At 43.2% G+C, this 21,178-nt stretch overlaps 1 protein-coding gene across 8 annotated transcripts in view; it reads right to left on the minus strand.

Annotated features, from left to right (window-relative positions):
* Window positions 1-5,803: 5,803 nt before the first annotated feature.
* Nek11 (NIMA (never in mitosis gene a)-related expressed kinase 11) overlaps window positions 5,804-21,178 on the minus strand; it is a 233,369-nt gene continuing 217,994 nt past the window's right edge. For 4 of the 8 annotated variants that reach the window (XM_006511679.4, XM_017313259.2, XM_006511682.3 and 1 more), the window contains one exon: window positions 5,837-6,895. In XM_006511679.4, the coding sequence (XP_006511742.1) occupies window positions 6,622-6,895 (274 nt within the window). In that variant the 3' untranslated portion in view covers window positions 5,837-6,621. Of the gene's footprint in view, window positions 6,896-21,178 lie in introns of all 8 variants that reach the window. The other 4 variants (XR_003947831.1, XM_030244174.1, XM_030244175.1 and 1 more) reach the window with 2 other exon arrangements.

A 21,178-nucleotide genomic window follows, 5' to 3' on the forward strand; every position in this document is an offset into this window, starting at 1 on the left:
GCCCTCAGCAAAGATAAAATTTGCCTACCCCTTGATCTTAGACATCCCGGTCCTCAGAACTATGAGAGATGCATCTAGCAGCCACTGTGATGAATTAAACTAACAACATTCATGACTTTTGGGCCTACCAGTCACTCATGTTGTAGAGTCCCTAGCTACCCTTGTCTGAAGCTGTTTTTATTCTCCCACATGTATCTGATGTCAGTGTGAAACAGCATACTTGCTATGTAGGTGCTAGTCCATCATTGCTGCAGCTATCCATTTTATCAGCTCTTCCATAGGCTTCCTATGTTCTCCCCTTGACCTAGTTTTGCCCTCTCCTGCTGCTGTCCTCCTTCTCCCACTCCTATGCATAACTGGGTGCTTTCTGCTCCTCCTTGCTTCATGCATACTTGGACATTTGCAAGTAAAGACATACGGATACATTGTCACACACTACAACTTCTTTTGGGGAAGAGGTTTCAATGGCAGAGGGCAGGAGCAAAGGGGCAGGAAGATGAGTGGGTTTGGCATGTATGATGTGACATTCCCAACAAATCAATACGATGTGAAAAATATTTTTAAATGTATTTCTAAGTGTTAAGAAAAATACTTAAAAACCAAGGCCTGGTTGGTTCTTACTTGAAAATTGTGTTGGATGCCAAGATTGTCTAGGTAGAATATAACTGCTTCTGGGTGTCTGGGGTCATCTCAGTAGTGCTATGCTCCACCCATGTTGTGTGGCACTGGGGCTGGGGGTCAACTCTGGTGTGGTCTGCAACCCCTGGGTACTGTAGCACCAGACATAGGATCTTCTTGGCTCTATTCGGTGTGTTGTTGGGCTGGAGGTTGTCTTGGGTGTGGTCTGCATGAGACTGGGCAGGACCCTTAAAATATTTTTAATTACTACATATTGCAAGATTTTTCTCTGACAAACTTTCTAAATATTCAACATTTCTCCCTATGCATTATTTACATTTTAAAGCCCTACTCTTCCATATCTGAAAATAATCATTCATTAAGGTATTTACTTACATCCCAATTGTGAAGCTTCCCCTACCTCTTCTCCTTCAAGTCCCTCCTTCTCACCTCTCCTTTCCCTTGTCCCTCCTCCCCTTCTCCTTAGAAAAGTGGAAGTCTCCAATGGATATCAACCAGCTTTGGCATATCAGCTTGCAGGAAGACTAGGCTAGGCGCATCTTCATCTAATGAGGTAAACAAGGCAGATCAGTTAGGGGAAAGGGATCCAAAGGCAAGCAATATAGTCAGCATTGTTCAGCTTCCATGTGTAGGTGGGCTTTCTGTTGTTGTTGTTGTTGTTTTCCTATTGAAAACCAGCCTTAATCTATAGCCTCCTCTAGCCTTGAGTAGTCTGGCTCAGATCTGTTCTGCCACTGTGAACAAGACCACCTAGGGTGGAATCTTCCGACTATTGTTCTGCCACCTGCGCTCTTCTCCAAGATGTCACTACCCCTGAGAAGCTGAACCTGTCTTCCTGAGATAAGCAACAGCCTGGTGACCAAGTGCTGACAGCCTGGACCAAGTGCTGACAGACTGGCAACAAAGCATCAAGAGCCTGGTGTGGCAGGGGATGGGCCTTCCCCCTTTATAAGCTTAAACTCTTAGTATAAACTCTTGGGCCTTGATCAGAATTTGTCTTGGTGTCGTTATTTCTCCTGCTGTTTCCTCCCATATAGCGCCAGTCTCCCTTTCAGGAACCTGGTTCGTGTGGCCGCGAGCAGCTACATTAATCACAGTGATCTGATAGGAGGCATGGGATAATTTCAATCTTATATCTGTTGAGGTCTGTTTTGTGGCCGATTATATGGTCAGTGTTGGAGACGGTACCATGAGGTGCTGAGAAGAAGGTATATTCTTTTGATTTAGGATGAAATGGTCTATAGATATCCATTAAATCCATTTGGTCCATAACTTCTGTTAGTTTCACTGTGTCTCTGTTTAGTTTGTGTTTCCCTGATCTGTCCATTGATGAAAGTGGGTTATTGAAATTCCCCCACTATTATTGTGTGAGGTGCAATTGTGCTTTTAGCTTTATTAAAGTTTATCTTATGAATGTGGGTGCCCTTGCATTTGGAGCATAGATGTTCAGAATTGAGAGTTCTCTTTGGTAGATTTTTCCCTTTGACTAGTATAAAGCATCCTTCCTTATCTTTTTTTTTGATGACTTTTGGTTGAAAGTTGATTTTATCCGATATTAGAATGGCTACTTATTTTTTGGGACCATTTGCTTGGAAAATTGTTTTCCAGCTTTTTACTCTGAGGTAGTGTCTGTCTTTGACACTGAGGTGCATTTCCTGTATGCAGCAAAATACTGGGTCCTGTTTACCTATCCAGTCTGTTAGTCTATGTCTTTTTATTGGGGAAATGAGTCCATTGATGTTGAGATATTGAGGAATAGTGATTGTTGCTTCCTGTTATTTTTTATGTTATTTTTATATTTGTGTAATTAACTTCTTTTGGGTTTGTTGAAAGAAGATTACTTTCTTGCTTTTTCTAAGGTATACTTTCTCTCCTTCTGTAGGTGTTTTCCATCTATTATCCTTTGTAGGGCTGTATTTGTGGAAAGATATTGTATAAATTTGGTTTTCTCATGGAATATCTTGGTTTCTCCATCTATGGTAATTGAGAGTTTTGCTGGGTATAGTAGTCTGGGCTCCATTTGTGTTCTCTTAGGATCTGTATGTGATCTTCCTGGCTTTCATAGTCTCTGGTGAGAAGTCTGGTGTAATTTTGAAAGGTCTGCCTTTATATATTCCTTGACGTTTTTTCCTTTACTGCTTTTAATATTCTTTGTTTAGTGCATTTGATGTTTTGACTATTATGTGATGGGAGGAATTTCTTTTCTGATCCAATCTATTTGGAGTTCTGTAGGCTTCTTATATGTTCATGGGCATCTCTTTCTTTAGATTTGGGAAGTTTTCATCTACAATTTTGTTGAAGATATTTACTAGCCCTTTAATTTGGGAATCTTCACTCTCTTCTATACCTATTATCCTTAGGTTTTGTCTTCTCATGGTATCCTGGATTTCCTGGATGTTTTGGGTTAGGAGCTTTTTGCATTTTCTTTGACTGTTGTACCAGTGTTTTCTATGGTATCTTCTGCACCTGAGATTCTCTCTTCCATCTCTTATATTCTGTTGTTGATGCTTGCCTCTATGCTCCCTGATCTTTTTCCTAGGGTTTCTATCTCCAATATTGTTTCTCTTTGTGATTTCCTTATTGTTACTATTTCCATTTTTAGATCCTGAATGGTTTTATTCAATTCCTTCACCTGTTTGGTTGTGTTTTCCTGTAATTCTTTAAGGGATTTTTTGTGTTTCCTTCTACCTGTTTACCTGTGTTCTCTTGTATTTCTTTAGGGGAGTTATTTATGTCCTTCCTAAAGTCTTCTATCATCATCATGAGATGTGATTTTAAATCAGTCTTTTTTTCTGGTGTGTTGGGGTAACCAGGGTTCACTGTAGTAGGCGAAATGGGTTCTGATGATGCCAAGTAGCCTTGGTTTCTGTTGCTTATGTTCTTGCCCTTGCCTTTCACCATCTGGTTACCTCTGGCACTAGCTGGTCTTTATGTCTTTGACCGTGGCTTGTCTGTCCTGCAAGTCTGTGTGTCAGTACTCCTGGGAGACCAGTTCTCTTCTGGAGGAATTTAGGTGTAGAGAGCTATGGTCCGGGGTCAGTTCTGAGGTGCAAACAGAAACCAGAAGGATCCTGTCCCCAGCTGATCCTTGGGTCCTGTGTCCTGATGGTTCTGGGAGGGTCTCTCTTGGGTCATGAATTTGAAGAGAAGTGGTGGTCTTACCTGTGTTCTCAGGTGTGTAGGCACTCCTGGGAGACCAGCTCTCCCCTGGCAGTATTTGTGTATATAGCTTTATGGCACAGGATCAGCTCCGGGTGCAGATGGAAACCAGCATTTCTTCTTTATAAACTGAAGGTAGAATATGTACACATGTGTCTAGAGAGAGAGACACACACACATACACTCACACACATATACATACAGAGAGAGAGAGAAAGAGAGAGAGACCAGCAAATCACAAAGTCCCTTTATCTCCCATCTCTCTGATGGTCTCATAATTGTCATCTTCTATTAATTATTAATATCCATGTGGACATAGCTCCAAATTAAGACTGTATTGCTGAAGGAGAAAGATGTAATGGCAGGTATTCTTTTTCAGGTCATTTCTTGCTCCTCACCAATGAACTAAAGGGAGGTAAATTCCAGTGAGCTACTCTAAGAGGCTGTGTTCCCAACCCCCATTACTCTGGCTCTCCTTTTTTATAAAGCTGGTGTGGCACACAACACAAATCTCTGAAGGGTAGACTATTACTCCTCTGCATCTATCTTCTTTAAAAACATATTTTTAAACACAAGACCTTGTTCTCTGGCCACATTATGAATTTGTTCTACAGACCAAGCAACTCTTACAAGCATTATTGTGTTCTAATATTTTAAAAACCACCATCAAAGAGACTAGACACAGTCACTTGGCTTCTTTTTATAGCGACCCCCTCTTCTGAGCTGTTTGCTAATCTGGTTGGCCATCAAAGATCCTGGGGGTATCCAAAGGACTCTTCCTGAAGTGAAGTCTCTTCCTTGCTACCTCCCCTGAATAAAAATTATCATTATAGACAATGGCAAAGAAAGGAGGGCATGAAGTTGGGAGAGTGGTGGGGTGGGGTGCACAAGGTTGGAGGAAGGTAGTGGAGGATGGATGTTGTCTTAGTTAATGTAAAACCAAAACCAACTTGGGGAGGGAATGAGGTTATTTCAGCTTATTCTTCATAGCACAGTCTGTGACTGAGGGAAGCAAGAGTAGGAATTCAAGAAGGGTAGGAACCTGATGTCGGGGTGATGCAGAGGCCATGGGAGAGCTCCTTACAGGCTTTCTCTTCCTGGATTTCTCACTTTAGTTTCTTATACATCCCAGAACCACCTGCCTGGAAGTATCATTGCCCGCAATGGGCTGGACCCTCTCATATTACTCAACAGTCAAGAAAATGTCCCATGGACTTACCCATATGCCAGTCCTATGGAGCTTGTATTATTATTATTATTATTATTATTATTATTATTATTATTATTATTATCGTTATTATTAAGTTTCCTCCTAGATCATCCCACCTTCTGTCAAGTTGAAGTAAAAAATACATTTTATAAATGCATGAAATTTTCAATGAATAAAAATTTTATTAAAAAGGAAATAATTGATGCCTGAGAAGACAGCTTGTGTGACTTAAGTATAATGTAGGCACACACACACACACACACACTGTGCAGGCCCCAGGTTTGCCCATTATACTAGCTAATTTTATGTTAACTTGACACAAGCTAGATTCATCAGAGGAGGAAACTTCTATTGAAAAAATAAGTTCAAAAGATTGGACTGTAGGCAAGTCTGTAGAGTATTTTCTGAATTAGTGATTTATAGCATAGGGGCTCGGCCCACTGTGGGTGGTGCCACCCCTGGCTTTGTATTGCTGGGTTCTATAAGAAGTCAGGCTGAGCAAGCCACCATGGAGAGCAGGCCAGTACACAGCACTGTCTGCCCCCCATGCCTGCATCAGCTCCTGCTTCCCAGTCACAGCCTTCTTTGAGTTCCTGCGTTGGCTTCCTTCAATGATGGATTACAGTGTGGAAGTGTAAGCTAAATAAACCCTTTCCTCCCCAGCTTGTTCTTGACAATGGTATTTTATCACAGCAATAGACACCCTAAGACATACATGGCGCACGTGCAGACATGCAGGCAAAACACTCACATGTATAGCATAACTAAATCTTTAAAACACCAACTGATACCTCATTTATGTGTAACTTTTTATGTTTCAGTTGTAACAAACAGCAAACAAAACAAAGCATACATGATTATATAACAGTGACTCTCAACCTTCCTATGCTGTGACCCTTTAACACAGTTCCTCATGTTGTGGTGACCTTTAACCATAAAGTCATTTTACTTCTACCTCATAACTGTAATTTTGCTACTGTTATGAACTGTAATGTAAATATCTGATATGCAGGATATCCAATAGGCAGCCCCAAAGGGGTCATGACCCACAGGTTGAGAAACACTGTTAGCTAAGAAAAAGATAAAATAGGAGATTTGTCATATAACGATGAAATCAGTATTTACTCTGAATCAAGGCTTTAATGCTCCATGAGTGAGTGTTGGGAATAGATCACAGGAGGGAAACACTTTGGGGATTTTCAATCCAGGCCCTTAGATTTATGTATTGCTTGTATGTGGTCACAGGAAGAAAAAAGTGTTGATCAAAAATACATCATTGGAGATGAACAGGCCATTGTCCAGGCTGGTGTCCAAGCTGTCACAAGCCAGCTAGCCATAGTCCCTGGAGCTCACACTGGTCAGGCACTGGGCTTGCCCTGGATGGACGCAGTACTGAGTGCCTGTGTCTTCAGAGTGCTCCCAGCATACTGGAAACCCCGAGGGCTGTACGTCTGAGGGAAAGCTTTCAGGATGCCAGACTTCATCTATGACCTTGACCTGTGACTCCATGCCCCGGCAGGCAGCTGAGTGCTTTCCTTTCCATAGACATCCTTACATCTGACCAGGAGCCAAAGGGAACGGTAGTGGTTCCAGTTATGTCCAGAGGGTAAACATCATGGATTGTCACAGAAATGAGTGCCCTTGACCGGCTTCTTCTGGGCAGCTTCACAGGGCAGGTTCTGGAGAGAGGGCTCTTTTCCTTCCATGGTCAGCAGCAACTCCTCAAAATAGAGGAGCTGGTCAACTTCAAAGCAGTCACTGGCCCGAGGAACCACCGTCTCCAGATGCTCCCAGATCTCTGCTTCTCTGGCATTCTGGTGCCTTGCTCTCTTGAGGTAATCGTAGACCTCCTCAAACGTTTCCATTCCTAGCTTCTGTACAGCTGATCTGTCAAGAAAGGGAGGAAAGATTACAAGCCTCGCATACAGATCACTGGTAAGGAAATATATTTTAAAGTCGGCCGTTGAACAAATAACACTGTGCCCCTGGCATTTGGGAGGGAGAAGAGATGACCCTAAGGTGCAGAATCTCACCCTCAGCATTCAACAGTGGCCAACAAGCCATGCTTAAGTGCTGGCTGATTGTGTCCCAGGCACTCTTTCAGACACTGTGACCACAGCAGAAAATACTTGAGATATATTCTTGCCTTCACCCTCATGTTTATATACAGTGGATCTGTTGGTGTTTTGTTATAATAAACCAAGAAAGGCTACTTATAATGAAAAGAAAATACATCCAGCAAAATACCCAGACACAACATAAAAATAAAAATTTCAAATAAAATGTTAACAATGGCACAGAAGACCTGAAGAGCATTCACTCTGAACTCAGAGCCCAGCCCTCAACACTACAAGGGGGTACAGATTCTTCTCTGACATGGACAGGAACTAATTGTATAGGCAACAAATCAGGTCTCAACAACATTCATGCACATAAGCACATTTAAATCATTTTCTAAATTATCGGTCAAAGAAAACAAATCAACCATGCGATAAACTCATGTGAGGCCAAGAGGAAGTGGGCAGTAGGCAGGCACTGCCACAAGGCAACACTGGTGGTGATGTACGGTTAGACTCGGAGAACACATTGATATTTCTACAATGATGTACTGGAATGCTCAAGATTCATAAAATGTAAACTCCTGTTTAAAGGGATGTTCTTGCTGTTCTTTGTGTTTTCAGAAAGGAGGGCAGCATCCTTTGTACTGTTCATGTTAAAAATGTCCGTGTCTCTTTGTAATGGGGAGAAGTAAGGTATGGATGGAGGGGGGGGGCTATCACTACCATTCGAGTGCTCAAATAAAAAGAAGTTTCATTTTAATTTTCCTGCCCCTTTTTATATGCCACTTCCTTTCTCATGAAAGGAGTCAAAGGACTTCAGAGGTGCTTTAGGGACTCTACAATGTCAGTTTTGCCCCAATCCTTCGTTTACAGGTTGAACGGCACACAGGTGGGCAGGCATCCAGGGACAACAGAGGACTACACACCCAGTTACCAGGCTTTTCAGGCAAGAATGCTGTGGGCAGGATAATGGCACCCGAACATGGAGTCCAGTGGCAAAGCCGCCCAGGTTCCAAAGCCTAAGCCAGGGCAAATCACGCTCCTCTGTTTGGCTGATGCAGACAGGAACCCAAGCTCCCAAGAGAGCAGGTCCTCTCTCCTCGACCATCTTCCAAATCCAGTCTCCCTTCTCCAGACTCCTTACTTGGCTTTTGTTCTAATTTTCTGACCCTGTTAAACACTGGCTATTACTTTTTGTTCTTTATTTTTGTTTTGAAACAGAATCTTAAGTAGCCCGGGGTAGCTTCAGACACTCTATGTAGTTGAGGCTGGCCTTGAACTCCTAATCCTCCTGCCTCCATCCTGAGTCCTGCGATGACACTTAGAGCAACACTGACTATTCTTTCTGTCCTTTATTTATCTCTATCTCAGGGGCTATAAAGAAAAAGGCTTGAGGTGGCCTTTGGCCCTATAAGGGTAACTATTGAAATCTCCTCCCATTCTAGATCCTATTTTAAGTTTGAAACAATCTCATATTAGCAGGAAAGTTCCAGAAGGACGGACACCTCTTTCGTACTTGTAACTTCTGAGAATGACTTGCTAACTACATGCTTCCCCACAAATATTTGGTCTTTCATACATAAAAATTCAGTGAAGATCCATCCCCAGTCAGGAAACTGACACCAATGGCTGCTGTCACCTGTCACTTTTCACAAAACGTCCAAAGCACTGAGGTATAGCAGAGGCTGCAGAGTGACCTCCACTTAGTCTTTCCATGATCTCGACTCTCAAAAAAGTCAGAAGCCAGTCTATGAGGACACTCCCTTAGTTGGGTCACCAGCACCCATGGGGTCTACCCACTCTCACTCTGGGCTCTCTCTTATGTTCTCCTGCATATGACATCAGGAATCTAGACTCCCATTATCTTGAGGTTTTCTTACAGAGTCCCAAATATATTGTTTATTTGCTTATTCTTTTTAGATTGTATTTTAAATGTCGTCTTTAGTTTACAAGTGGGTTCTATTGATTGTCTACATATGTATGTATGTATGTATGTATGTATGTATGTATGTATGTATGTATGTATGTATAACTAATATTTGCTTATGAGAGAGAATGGTTTTTATCTCTGAGTTTGAGTTACTTTGGTTAATACTATACTTTCCAGATCCATCTATTTCACTTCAAATTTTATGATGTTATGTTTATAGACATGGATAGAATTCCATTGTGTATCTGTATCACATTTCATTGTCCACTCATCTGCTGATAGGTAGGCTGGTTCCATTTCCTCGCGGTTGTAAAGAAGACAGCAATGAACACAGCCCTGCAGATATCCCTGTGCTATATGGAGTCTTGTGGATAGGTCCAGGAGTTGCCTGCCTATCAGCTGGGCCACATGGCAATTTTATTTTTAATTTTCTGAGGAACTTCCACACTCATTTCCAGAATGGTGGTATTACTTTGTACTCTGAACAGCAGTGAATAAGGGCCCCTCAGCCCTCCCATCCTCACCACCGTTTACCCTCATCCTTACCACCATTTACCGACGACAGCCACTCTCATCTGGATGAGGTGCTATCTCAGGGTAGCACCTAGTGTGCATTTTCTAGTTGACTAGGGATGCTGAGCACTTTCTTAAATACTTATTTTCAGCCACTTCTCTTTCTTCCTTCGAGAACTGCATGTTCATTTCATTAGACTATTTATTAACTGGAAGGTATTTGGCATTTAATTTTAACAGCTCTTTCTAAATCGTACCACAGGCTGTAATGACAAAGATACCCTGGTACTGGCATAAACAGATGGTTAGGCCAGTTAACAGAATAGAGGACCCTGAAATAATCTGGCATGTCTAAGGCCACTTAATTATTGACAAAGGTGCCAAAAAAATGCGGTGGGAAAATGACAGTCTCTTCAAAAAACGGAGCTGGCAAAACTGGGGATCCACCTGCAGAAGGAAGAAACTGGCACTCCATCTTTTACCCTGTACAAAATCCAACTTGTCAGGCATAAAATACCTGGGTTTTAAGACCCGAGATGCTGAAACTGTTAAAAACACAGGGATGAGCTTCAAGACACAGGCAAGGCAGGATCTTTCTGAACAGAACCCCAACTGCGTAGGCACTTGCCTCAGGGATCCGCATATGGGCTGACATAAAATTTGAAAAGTTTCTGTACAGCAAAAGGAACCATCAGTGGAGCAAACAGACAGCCCACAGAATGAGGCAGAGTCTCTACCAGCTGCACATCAGACAAGGGCAAATACACAGGATTTATAACATTTGTAGCCGATGTGTAGCTTGGTCTCCATGTGGGTCCCCTAACAACTGGAGGGGGGGCTGTCTCTGACTCTGTTGCCTGCCATTGGATTTCCTTCCCCTTGCTGGGCTGCTTGATATGTGGGGGTCAGTGAGAGAGGAACTGCTGAGGCTTGATGTAGGTGGGCGTAGTACCCAAGGGGCTTATCCTTCTCCTCAGAGGAGGAGGGAGGTAATGGGAAGGAGGGATTTGTGAGGGCGGGACTGGTATTAGAGGAGGGAGGGGAGGCTGTGACCAGGATGTAAAGTGAATGAATAAATAAATAAATAAACAAACTAAAAAAAAAACAGAAAAAATTAAACTCATGTGCCATTTCAATAACGTTCTCCCTTTTCTTGGGATGAAAACTAAAACAGCCTGCCAGTGACACGAGGAACATCTTGTATCTAGGTACCAAACTAGCGATGCTACTACACAGCTCTGTGCTGCTGCACTGTGAGAGATAAGGTTTACCCTTACAGAAAGGAAGCAGTTTCTCACATGAATCCAATCATTGGAGGGCACACCCAGAGCTGAGGGACAACCTCTCAAAGCAGCTATTAGCTTCTCAGGGCAAGGTAGGGCTATGGCACTGAAGTCCTTTCTTAAGCTCTGTGTGCTGGCTGGTGGGTACCAGCCACCAACCTCTTAATTGTCTGTGTGTGACTTCCAACTCAGAGGCTCAGTGACTTCATCTGCAATCTAGAGGCAATGCCTGGGGCTTCCTCTAGCTTCGATGTTCAGAAACCCAGAAAGACACTCTTTGCTTACTGGTGACCAGTACATATTTGTTGAAAGAATAAAGAAATAAATGATTCAAAGACCAGCAGAAAACTGGATAGCAAGTCATGAATTTTATACTTTATTACAACAGTTGAAGATGGAAAACATAAAGAGCCTTTGGTCAGATGAGTGGTTATTCCTTGGGAAGAAGGCAGAATGAGAAGCCTGCAGGATTTGTGCTCGAGGGTCTAAGTACCAGGGACTGTCTCTTTCATGTGTACAATGGAGTTCTCAGTAAATATTTTATGTACTGTTAGAGAACAATTATAGATGCTAAAATTTACCCTTTCTGGAGTATAGTTCTGAGTCTGATAAGCCACAATACATAATCAGCCCCCGAGACCGAGAATGTTTCTATAACTCCTCGACCCCAAATGCATTTCTCTGAATCCTTTCATAATTCTTAAAAATCCCTCCTTTACTTTTGGTGACTGATGGTCTGACTTTTCCAGAATGTCACGTATGGAATCATTCAGAATACAGTTGTGTTGTCTTTCTTTTCCTATAAGACGGTGCCCAAGCCAAGTTACTTTGACGAAAAGGCAGGTTCTGGAGGTTCAAACCTACGGTCCAGCTGGCTACACTGTCTGGGACCTCAGGTGAGAGAGGCAGGGCATAGGGGATGAGGGGAGAGAGGATGATGGGACCAGAGTCCCACAGTTCCCTTTACAGGCATTGCCCTAAATACCCAAGGACTTCCCATAAGGCTACTTCTTAAAGGGCCACACATTTCCTAATAACACCATGATGGTGACCTAGCCTTACATATGACTTAGTTTTATTTCCTTGGACAAATGCCTAAGGGTAGAGTTGATAGACTGTATGGTAATTGTATATTTAATGTTGTAAGAAATCATCTTCTTCTAATGTGGCTATTCTACTCTGCAGCTCCATCCCCAGGGCCCCTGCTGTTGTATGTCCTTGCCTGTAGCAGGATGCTCCCCTGTCTAATTAATTTAAATATTAATACAACAAGAAGCCTGTGATTGCACAGGGAAAAGGGAGGCGGAGCTAAGAGTTGCAGAGACAGGAAATGACAAAGGAGAAGTGGAGGAGGAAGATGGATGATGAACAGGAAGATTCAGATTCCACGTGGCTTTAAATAGACACAGGTAGCTATAATATCATATAGGGGTAGAATAACTGAGATAACTTGTCTAATCTATGTGGGCAGCTTATATCATTGTCAATTGGTTCTGAAATTATTGTGTGGCCATCTCGTGAATTGAGAATTTATTGATATATAAATCTGACTGATTAATTACAAGCTTCTAGAATTTTGAGTTTGTCTGGTACGCAGACATTAATGGTGAGTAAAGATTGCTTCTCCCCTGCTTTGCTTCTAGCTGGCTGCACACATGGCCAGGTCGCACTTCTTTAGGCCAGGCACTACCTCCATTTACAAAGCAAGACCACTCACAAATGGAGTGGTCTCCAGGCTCATTGCTACTAGAGATATTGCTAATAACTTGTATACATATAGGTAACTTTTTAACTTAGTATCCCCTAATGGAGTCCCTACATTTCTAAGGTCCTATAAGATAACTGAGGCACTCTCTCTAAAATACAGGCTGAGACAAGGGTGCCTAGTCTCTCTATTCTTGTCTAGCACAGCACTTGGAATCTTAGCTAGTGCAAGAAAACAGCAGAAAGAAATAAAAGAATATAAATAGGAAGAGAAGATGTGAAATATTCCTATGCATAGGTAATATGATCCTATATTTAGAAGAACCGAAATTCTTCACCAGAAAATTCTGAGATGTAATAACTTACAGCAAAGTAGCAGGATAGAAAAATCAATATACCAATAACAAATTTGGTGAGAAAGAAATTAGAAAAAAAAATCCCATTCAGAATAGCTTTATATAAACAAACACCAGACAAAAATGTGGGACTACACCTAGCCAAGGAGGGGCAAGACCTCTGCAGTGGGAGCCTCATTTGTTACTGTCACATTTGTGCGTATGCTTGTGAGGGGCTGTAGTGTGGCTGCAGAGTTCAGGGGCAGCATGAAGGTGGGAGAGAACTTTTGTCTACTATAAACATGTGGCAGGGAACTAATACCTATAACTGCTAAAGAATTAACACCCACCCCATCCCCCCAAATCAAGGCATTCAGCCAATAGGTAAGGAGGTGAGCTGAACATATAATCACGGAAAGAAGAAATATAAATGGCCAATAAATATGTGGGGAAATGTTCAACCTCCTTAGCCATCAGAAAAATGCACACCAGAGCTACATTGAGATTCCATCTCACTCCAGACCGAATGACACCATCAAAACAAAGACAAGAAACTCGGATGAAATGCAGGAAAAGGGCAACATCCACACTCTGCTCCTGAAAGCGTGAGCCAACTGCAGACACCTGGGAATCATCACTGAGCTTCTCTAGAAACCTAAGGCAAAGCAAACCCACCCAGTGGTCCATATTTAGCATCCCTGGACATTTACTAGAAGGACTCTATCCAAGTCAACGTGCCACAAGGAATCTGCACACGGCAGCTCTTTTTAGAACAGCTAAGAAACAGAGCTAGTCCAGGTGCCCTCCAACAGTGACTGGATAGAGAAAGTAACATGCACATACAAGGTGAGATTCTATTCAATTGCAAAGAATGAAACTAGATTGGGGATATGGCTCAGTTAATAAAGAACCTGTTGAGCAAAGATGACCTGGGTTCAGATCCCCAGCACCCATGGAAATACCAGGCATAGACGTGTGTCTGCAAGCCCAGTATTGGGGGCAGGAAAGACAGACCTCTGGAGCCCATTGGCCAGCCAGCCTAGAAAATCAATGAACTCCAGGTTCTCTGAGTTTGAGTTTGAGTTTGAGACCTCATCTCAAAATAAGGTTGTAGGCTGGTATGATGGCTATGTGGGTAAAAGTCCTTGCCATGCAAGCTTAGTGATCCACATGTGATCCTCTGAGCTTCATGGTAGAAATGGAGAACTCACTCCTAAAGGCTGTCCTCTGAGCACCAAGTGCATCCATGTGCACACAAATATTTTACACAATAACAATAATAAAAGGCGGGAAGTGACCAAAGGAGACACTGGTTTTGACTTCTGGCCTCGGTATGTATGGTATGCATTCATACACTCATGCAGTAACCCACTCAGACATCGCACCCCCTCACACATAAACACAATAGAATTGAAAAAAACAATGAAATTATGACACTTGCAGAGAAATAAATAGAACTGGAGAGCATTGTGTAAAGCAAAAGAAGCCAGTTTCAGAAACATAAATATTGCATGTTTTTATTTGTATACAGAATATAGATATGCCACTTTCATGACAGAAAAAAATGCCAAGAGCAGAACACTAAGAACAAGAGAAAAGAGAAGAGCATGAAAGGAGAGGGAGACATAGCAGTGCACATTTCTGGCACATGTGGGATTTAGATATACAGTTATACGTTCATACACACACAAATGCAGAAAGGGGAACTATTCGGTGGAAGTGGGCCAGTGAGAGTGGGGGAGGAGGGACATGGAGTATAGTTGGCAGATGAGTATGAACAATGTAAAATTGTGTGTGTATATATATATATATGTGTGTGTGTGTGTGCATGTGTGTGTGTACATAAAAAATGTCCTAATATAATAACATTTATAAAGAAGAACTTCAAAAGCAAAGATGAGAGAAGTCAGCCAGGCAGGCGAGGGACCTTGAAGCCTCTGTAGTATGGTGACTTAACCCAAGGTGCACCGGAAGCCTCTGGCCGGCTGCCATGGTCTGAGCAGTGTCCCAACGAGACTCTGTGCTGTGTAAAGTGGCTAGACAAGGAGCCACTGCCTACAAAAGATCACAAATGCCTCAGCATAGACCCCATCACTCATTCCCCACTGGACTCTAATGCCAGGGGCAGCGCCATTCTCCCGCTGAGCTGGGCACCTGAACCTCAGAGCTGAGTCTGTGCTTACCTCTCGATCTGGCATCTGATCACGAGTGCACATCTAACGACCCTTATGTTTTCATGAACTTTTCCCAAAGGGTACAAATTATACAGGCTAATAACAAGAGTTATTCCACATCATACAGCCTGACACCTGAGCAGCAGCTCCTTAAGCAATGGCACGTTGGAAGTTTTCTTCCTGGCTACGTTCTGTGGATTGGTGTCATTATAACTGTGCTAAAGATAGCAAGAGTTTAAGTCAACATCAGCCTTTGTATGGCACTTCACGAAGTGTGTGCTTCTGACCGGCAGACCAATGTGTGCACTGTCTTTCCATGGCTATCCCAACTTTAGAATGAGGGTGTTATATCTTAAGACACATGATAAAGTGTAGCGTATGATACAATGCATGCATATCTAAATCCCTTCAGAGACGAAGAAGCACTTTTAATAGAAGAGGCATGGTGACCATCCTTGGATGCAATTTCCCTAAAACAGGAAAAATAAACCCACAGCAAAAAATCTTGCTTTTCAGACACAGGTTCCACATTAACTCATTAGTTTTGTATTGATTTGCTGTTGTGCTCATCCAACCGTTCCTAATGATGTCCAGATGGATTTTTACAATAGCATGATTCAGAGTGGAATAGAGTGACTTTAAAACGCAGAATTACAGGCTGGGGATATAGCTCAGTGGTAAAGCACATGCCTAGTGAGGCCCTGGCCAATCCTCAATACCCCAGAAGAAAATCAGGGGCTGGAAAGATGGCTCAGTGGGCAGTGTCCATGGCACAATCAGGAAGACCTGAGTCTGGTTCACCAATGCCCACATAAAAGCTGATCATGGAGCTGTAAGTCTGCAATCCTAGACTTGGGGTGGCAGCAGAGATGGATGGATTCCTTGGGCTCTGTGGCCATCTACCCTAGCTCAAAGGTTAGCTCCAGGTTTAGTAGGAGGGCCTGTCTCAAACAGTAAGTTGAAGAGTGACTGGAGAGTCCCTGACATCAGCCTCTGCCTCTGCACTCACCTACACAAGAAAGCAGCTCCCATGTGCACACAGAAGTAAGAAGTAAGCAGAGACTCAGCTCTGAGGTTCAGGTGCCCAGCACAGTGGGAGAATGGCGCTGCCCCTGGCATTAGAGCCCAGTGGGGAATGAGTGATGGGGTCTATGCTGAGGCATTTGTTATCTTTTATAGGCAGTGGCTCCTTGTCTAGCCACTCTACACTGCACAGAGTCTTGTTGGGACATTTCTCAGACCATGGCAACTGACACACACATGCACACATATACACACACATGCACACACAGATACACACACACTTGCACACAAATATTCACACACACACCACACATTCACATACTTGTACACACAAACATACACATTCACATGCAGATATACACATACATGCACAACACATTTGCACATACACACACACACACACACAATGTTTTGAAAAGTCCAATAAAGTAAATAAAAATACCACCTAATGGAATGCCTTCATTTATAGGTTACATGGGCAAGATATAGCTAAGGGGCTACTTAACATAGGCAGGGTAGTTCCCAGAGGACAGCATCAAGGGTCTGAGGCCAGTGGATATTTCAGAGTCGCCATGATGATGGGTGGTCACATGAACTATACTGACAATCCCTATGCCTTGTGTGCTCTAAACCTTGCTAAGCAATGAGCCACGAATCAAGGACCACACGAAGTCCTTCTTGGTTGGATTACAATTTTGCTTCCTTTTATCAATCAAAACCGTCAGTTTTTCATTTTCTAAAACCAGTGCCATCCAGCTTCCCAGAACTAAAAACAACTATCAGAAGATAAAAGAAATTTCCTAATCAAACAAAATGAGGCTAATTGGGTTTGCAAAGCAAAGCTTAAAGAAATTAAACATACAAAGGTAAAGAAAGTAGAACAGGCTAGGATTGGAAGGCTTGTGGATTTGTCTGATTTGGGCTCTCTCTCTCTCTCTCTCTCTCTCTCTCTCTCTCTGTCTGTCTGTCTGTGTGTGTGTGTGTGTGTGTGTGTGTGTGTGTTTGGGCTCTCCTCTCTCTCTCTCTCTCTCTCTCTCTCTCTGTGTGTGTGTGTGTGTGTGTGTGTGTGTGTGTGTGTGTGTGTGTGTGTGTGTGCGCGCGCGCATGCTCTCACCAACGCAGGCCTGTATGAAGGTCAGAAGCTGATGTTGGAATGACTTTTTCCATTTGCTTTCATACCTTTCTTTCTGAGATGGTTCTAGCTCGCATCCACCCACGCCCTCGCTCCTCAGTGCTGGGTTACAGATGTAACAACTACACTTGCCTTTAAAGCGGCTGCTGCCATCACAACTTGGGTAGTGCTTGTATAGCAAGAAGTTTACCCTGAGGCATTTCCCTAGCTTCTCTTTCCTTCAGTTTCCTTCCCTCTCCAGTACCCTTCCCCCCATGAGCTTCACTCTGTGGTCCAGGTTGATCTTGAACTCACAAGCTGGCCTTGGCCTCTCGAACACTGAGATTCCATGTGTGTGCACCACCATGCCCTGCTAAGGATAAGTCCTTGTGACTGGAAATTGTAAGGCATCCAAGGGGAGAGTGGTAGGTTTAAAGTTGCCTAGCATTTGGTGAGATCGGTCAAGGATCCCTCTGTCACTACTGGACACTTCATTTGCTCAGCCCAGCTCAGCAAACCCCTCCATCTTTGATCCTAACCAGATTCTTTTAAAGCAATGTTCCAATCCAGTGTCCTAGTTTTCTGTCTGTTGTCGTGAAAAAAAATGCCTTGACTAAAAGCAATTTAGAGGAGGCAAGGTTTATTTCAGTGAGCAATTCCAGGTTACAGCTCAGGACTGCAGGGAAGTCAATGCACGATTGGAAGTCCTTAGTCACATCAGTCAAGGGTAGAGAGAAATAAACACATGCATGCTCAGCATCCAGCTAGCTCCCCCTACTCTCTTATCCAGACCAGGAACCCAAACTAGAAAATAGTGCTACCCACTTACAGGCTGGCTCTTTCTACATCAATTAAGACAATCAAGACAACTCCCACAGCTAGCCTGATCTACAAAGCTTCTCACTGAGTCTCTCTTCCAGGTGGTTCTAGATTGTGTGTGCCCTGTCATGCTGTTCTCCAAAGTATCTGTCCTTGCCAGCGTCCATTTGGTGCATTTGTTCTTTGGCAGATTGACGAATTGAAATGGCCCTGCATGTGGGCTAACCTAGGCTAGCCCCAGTGCATGCCAGGTCCAGGGGCAGTCATAAGTGTTTTGGCTTACACAGTAAATCATGTGTGCTCACTTGGGTTGTGGAATTTGCTAGAGATGGTCATTAAGAAGATGACCTGTTCAAGGCTGGAGGGATGGTTCTTGCTTAAGAGCACTGTCTGTGCTTCAAGGGGACCTGGGTTCAATGCTTAGCACCCATATGGTGTAATTCCAGCCCTCAAAATATAATAATGCCTTGTTTTGGCTTCCATGAACACTAGGTATGCATTAGGTACACAGGCATATATGCAGGGAAAACACCCATACACAAAATGAGAACAAGTTTGATGTTTTCTAAAGAAAACCTGTTGAACTTTAAACACAGATTTATACAATATTGTGAAGAAAATACCAGGACCATCAGCTTTTACCATGAGCAAGGGAGTGTGGTGTCCATCCTTAGTTCCTTCATACACATCCACATGACACCTTATAGATAAACCTCTCCTTTGATTAGGTAGATTTATTCTCAATACTTGCCAGAGATGGAATAAGATGGGTGGAAGACACAGAGAGAGGGAGGGGTGGAGGAAGAGGGAAAGGGGAGAGCAGGAAGACGGAGGGGAAGAAGGGGGAGAGGAGGAAGAGGGAAGGGGAGAGGAGGAAGAGGTAAGGGGGAGAGGAGAAAGAGGGAAGGGGGAGAGGAGGAAGAGGGAAGGGGAAGAGGAGGAAGAGGGAAGGGAAGAAAAGGAAGAGGGAAGGAGAGAAGAGAAAGAGGGAGGGGGAGAAGAGAAAGAGAGGGGAGAGGAGAAAGAGGGAGGGATGAGGAGGAAGAGGGAGGGGAGAGGAGGAAGAAGGAAAGAGGAGAGGAGGAAGAGGGAAGGAGGAGAGGAGGAAGAGGGAGGGGTTAGAAAGAAGGGGGAGAAATGAGCCACAGGGAAAACATCTGCAACCAGGGAATCCATACGTCCTTCTCCATCAAAGGACTGATATGAATTCACCAGAGAATAATTGAAGCTGACACCTGCTTTGACAGAAGGTGACAGAAGACTACACTGTGCTTTTTTTTTAATTGGATATTTTCTTTATTTACATTTCAAATGTTATCCCCTTTCCTGGTTTCCCCCTCCCCAGAAACCCTCTATCCCACCTCCCTCTCCCTACTTCTATGAGGGTGTTCCCCCACCCACCCCTGCCTTCCCGCCCTGGCATTTCCCTACACTGAGGCATCGAGCCTTCACAGGACCAAGGGCTTCTCCTCCCATTGATGGCCAACAAGGCCATCCTCTGCTACATAAGCAGCTGTAGCCACGAGTGCCACCATGTGTACTCTTTGGTTGGTGGTTTAGTCCCTGGGAGCTCTGGAGGGTCTAGTTGGTTGATATTGTTGTTCTTCCTATGGGGTTACAAACCCCTTCAGCTCCATCAGTCCTTTCCCTAACTCCTCCATTGAGGATTCTGTGCTCAGTCCAATGGTTAGTTTCGAGTATCTGCCTCTGTATTTGTCAGGCTCTGACAGAGCCTCTCAGGAGACAGCCATTATCAGGTTCCTGCCACACACACTTCTTGACAGCCACAGTAGTGTCTGGGTTTGGTGACTGTATATGGAATGGATCTCCAGATGGGGCAGTCTCTGGGTGGCCTTTCCTTCAATCTCTGTTCCAACTTTGTCTCCATATTTCCTCCTGTGAGTATTTGTTCCCCCTTCTAAGAAAGACTGAAGCATACACACTTTGGTCTTTCTTCTTCTCCTTTCTTCTTCTTCTTCTTCTTCTTCTTCTTCTTCTTCTTCTTCTTCTTCTTCTTCTTCTTCTTCTTCTTCTTCTTCTTCTTCTTCTTCTTCTTCTTCTTCTTCTTCTTCCTCTTCTTCCTCTTCTTCTTCCTCTTCTTCTTCTTCTTCTTCTTCTTCTTCTTCTTCTTCTTCTTCTTCTTCTTCTTCTTCTTCTTTCCTTCTTCTTCTTTCCTTCTTCTTTCCTTCTCCTTTCCTTCTTCTTCCCTTCTTCTTTTTCTTTCTTTCTTTCTTTCTTTCTTTCTTTCTTTCTTTCTTTCTTTCTTTCTTTCTTCTTCTTCTTCTTCTTCTTCTTCTTCTTCTTCTTCTTCTTCTTCTTCTTCTTCTTCTTCTTCTTCTTCTTCTCTTCTTCTTTCTTCTTTCTTCTTTTCACCTTTTATCAGAGAAGCTTTTATTTGCATTAGATAGCTGTTCATACAGAGAACCACAACTGGTCAACATGAAGAGAACAAGAGAGCACAGAGTACTCATTCATAAATGGGACATCTCCATAACACCTTTCCCTCTCAAGGTTCAGGGCTCGTTGCAGAAGGGGTCGAAAGGTTGTAAGAGCCAGAGGCACAATGACTACAACAAGAGAGCATTTCTTACACACAACAGACCAGTTGCACATGTGACAGTGACTGTGACTGCACACACAAGACCTGAGCAAGATCAGGCCAGACAAAATTCTAGCATGAAAGGGGGAGAAGACCAGGAAGCCTAACTTCTAGCAGATGAGTGGGGCAAATGATGGCTGATGATGGGAGAGGGAAAGCCAGCTTTCCTCTGGGACTAGGTTCCTGAGAGGACTCATAGTCCTGCAGCTGACCTTATGCCCATATACATGCTAGGAGTGACAAATGAATTCTGTGAGTTTGTTTTTTTCAAAGAGAATGCATGGATGGGGAGGGAGGAGTGGTGGTGGGGATCAGAGAAGAGTTGAAAAGGAGAAAATGAGGGGTGCTTGATCAAAGCCTATTATATAAATGTATGAGATTCCCAGTCAATAAAAAAAATGATATTTTTATAAAACAACAATCCATGTTTCCAAACTGCTTTCAGTATCTTTTTACCATTAAGGTCTTCCTTCTTCTTGAGCTTTATGTGGTCTGTGAGTTGTATCTTGAGTATTTGGAGCTTTTGGGGCTAATATCCACTTATCAGTGAGTGCATACCATAGCTATTCTTCTGTGGTTGGGTTACTTCACTCAGGATGATATTTTCTAGCTCCATCCA

Source organism: Mus musculus, chromosome 9 (assembly GCF_000001635.26).
Source record: "Mus musculus strain C57BL/6J chromosome 9, GRCm38.p6 C57BL/6J".
In the NCBI taxonomy this organism is placed as follows: Eukaryota; Metazoa; Chordata; class Mammalia; order Rodentia; family Muridae; genus Mus; species Mus musculus.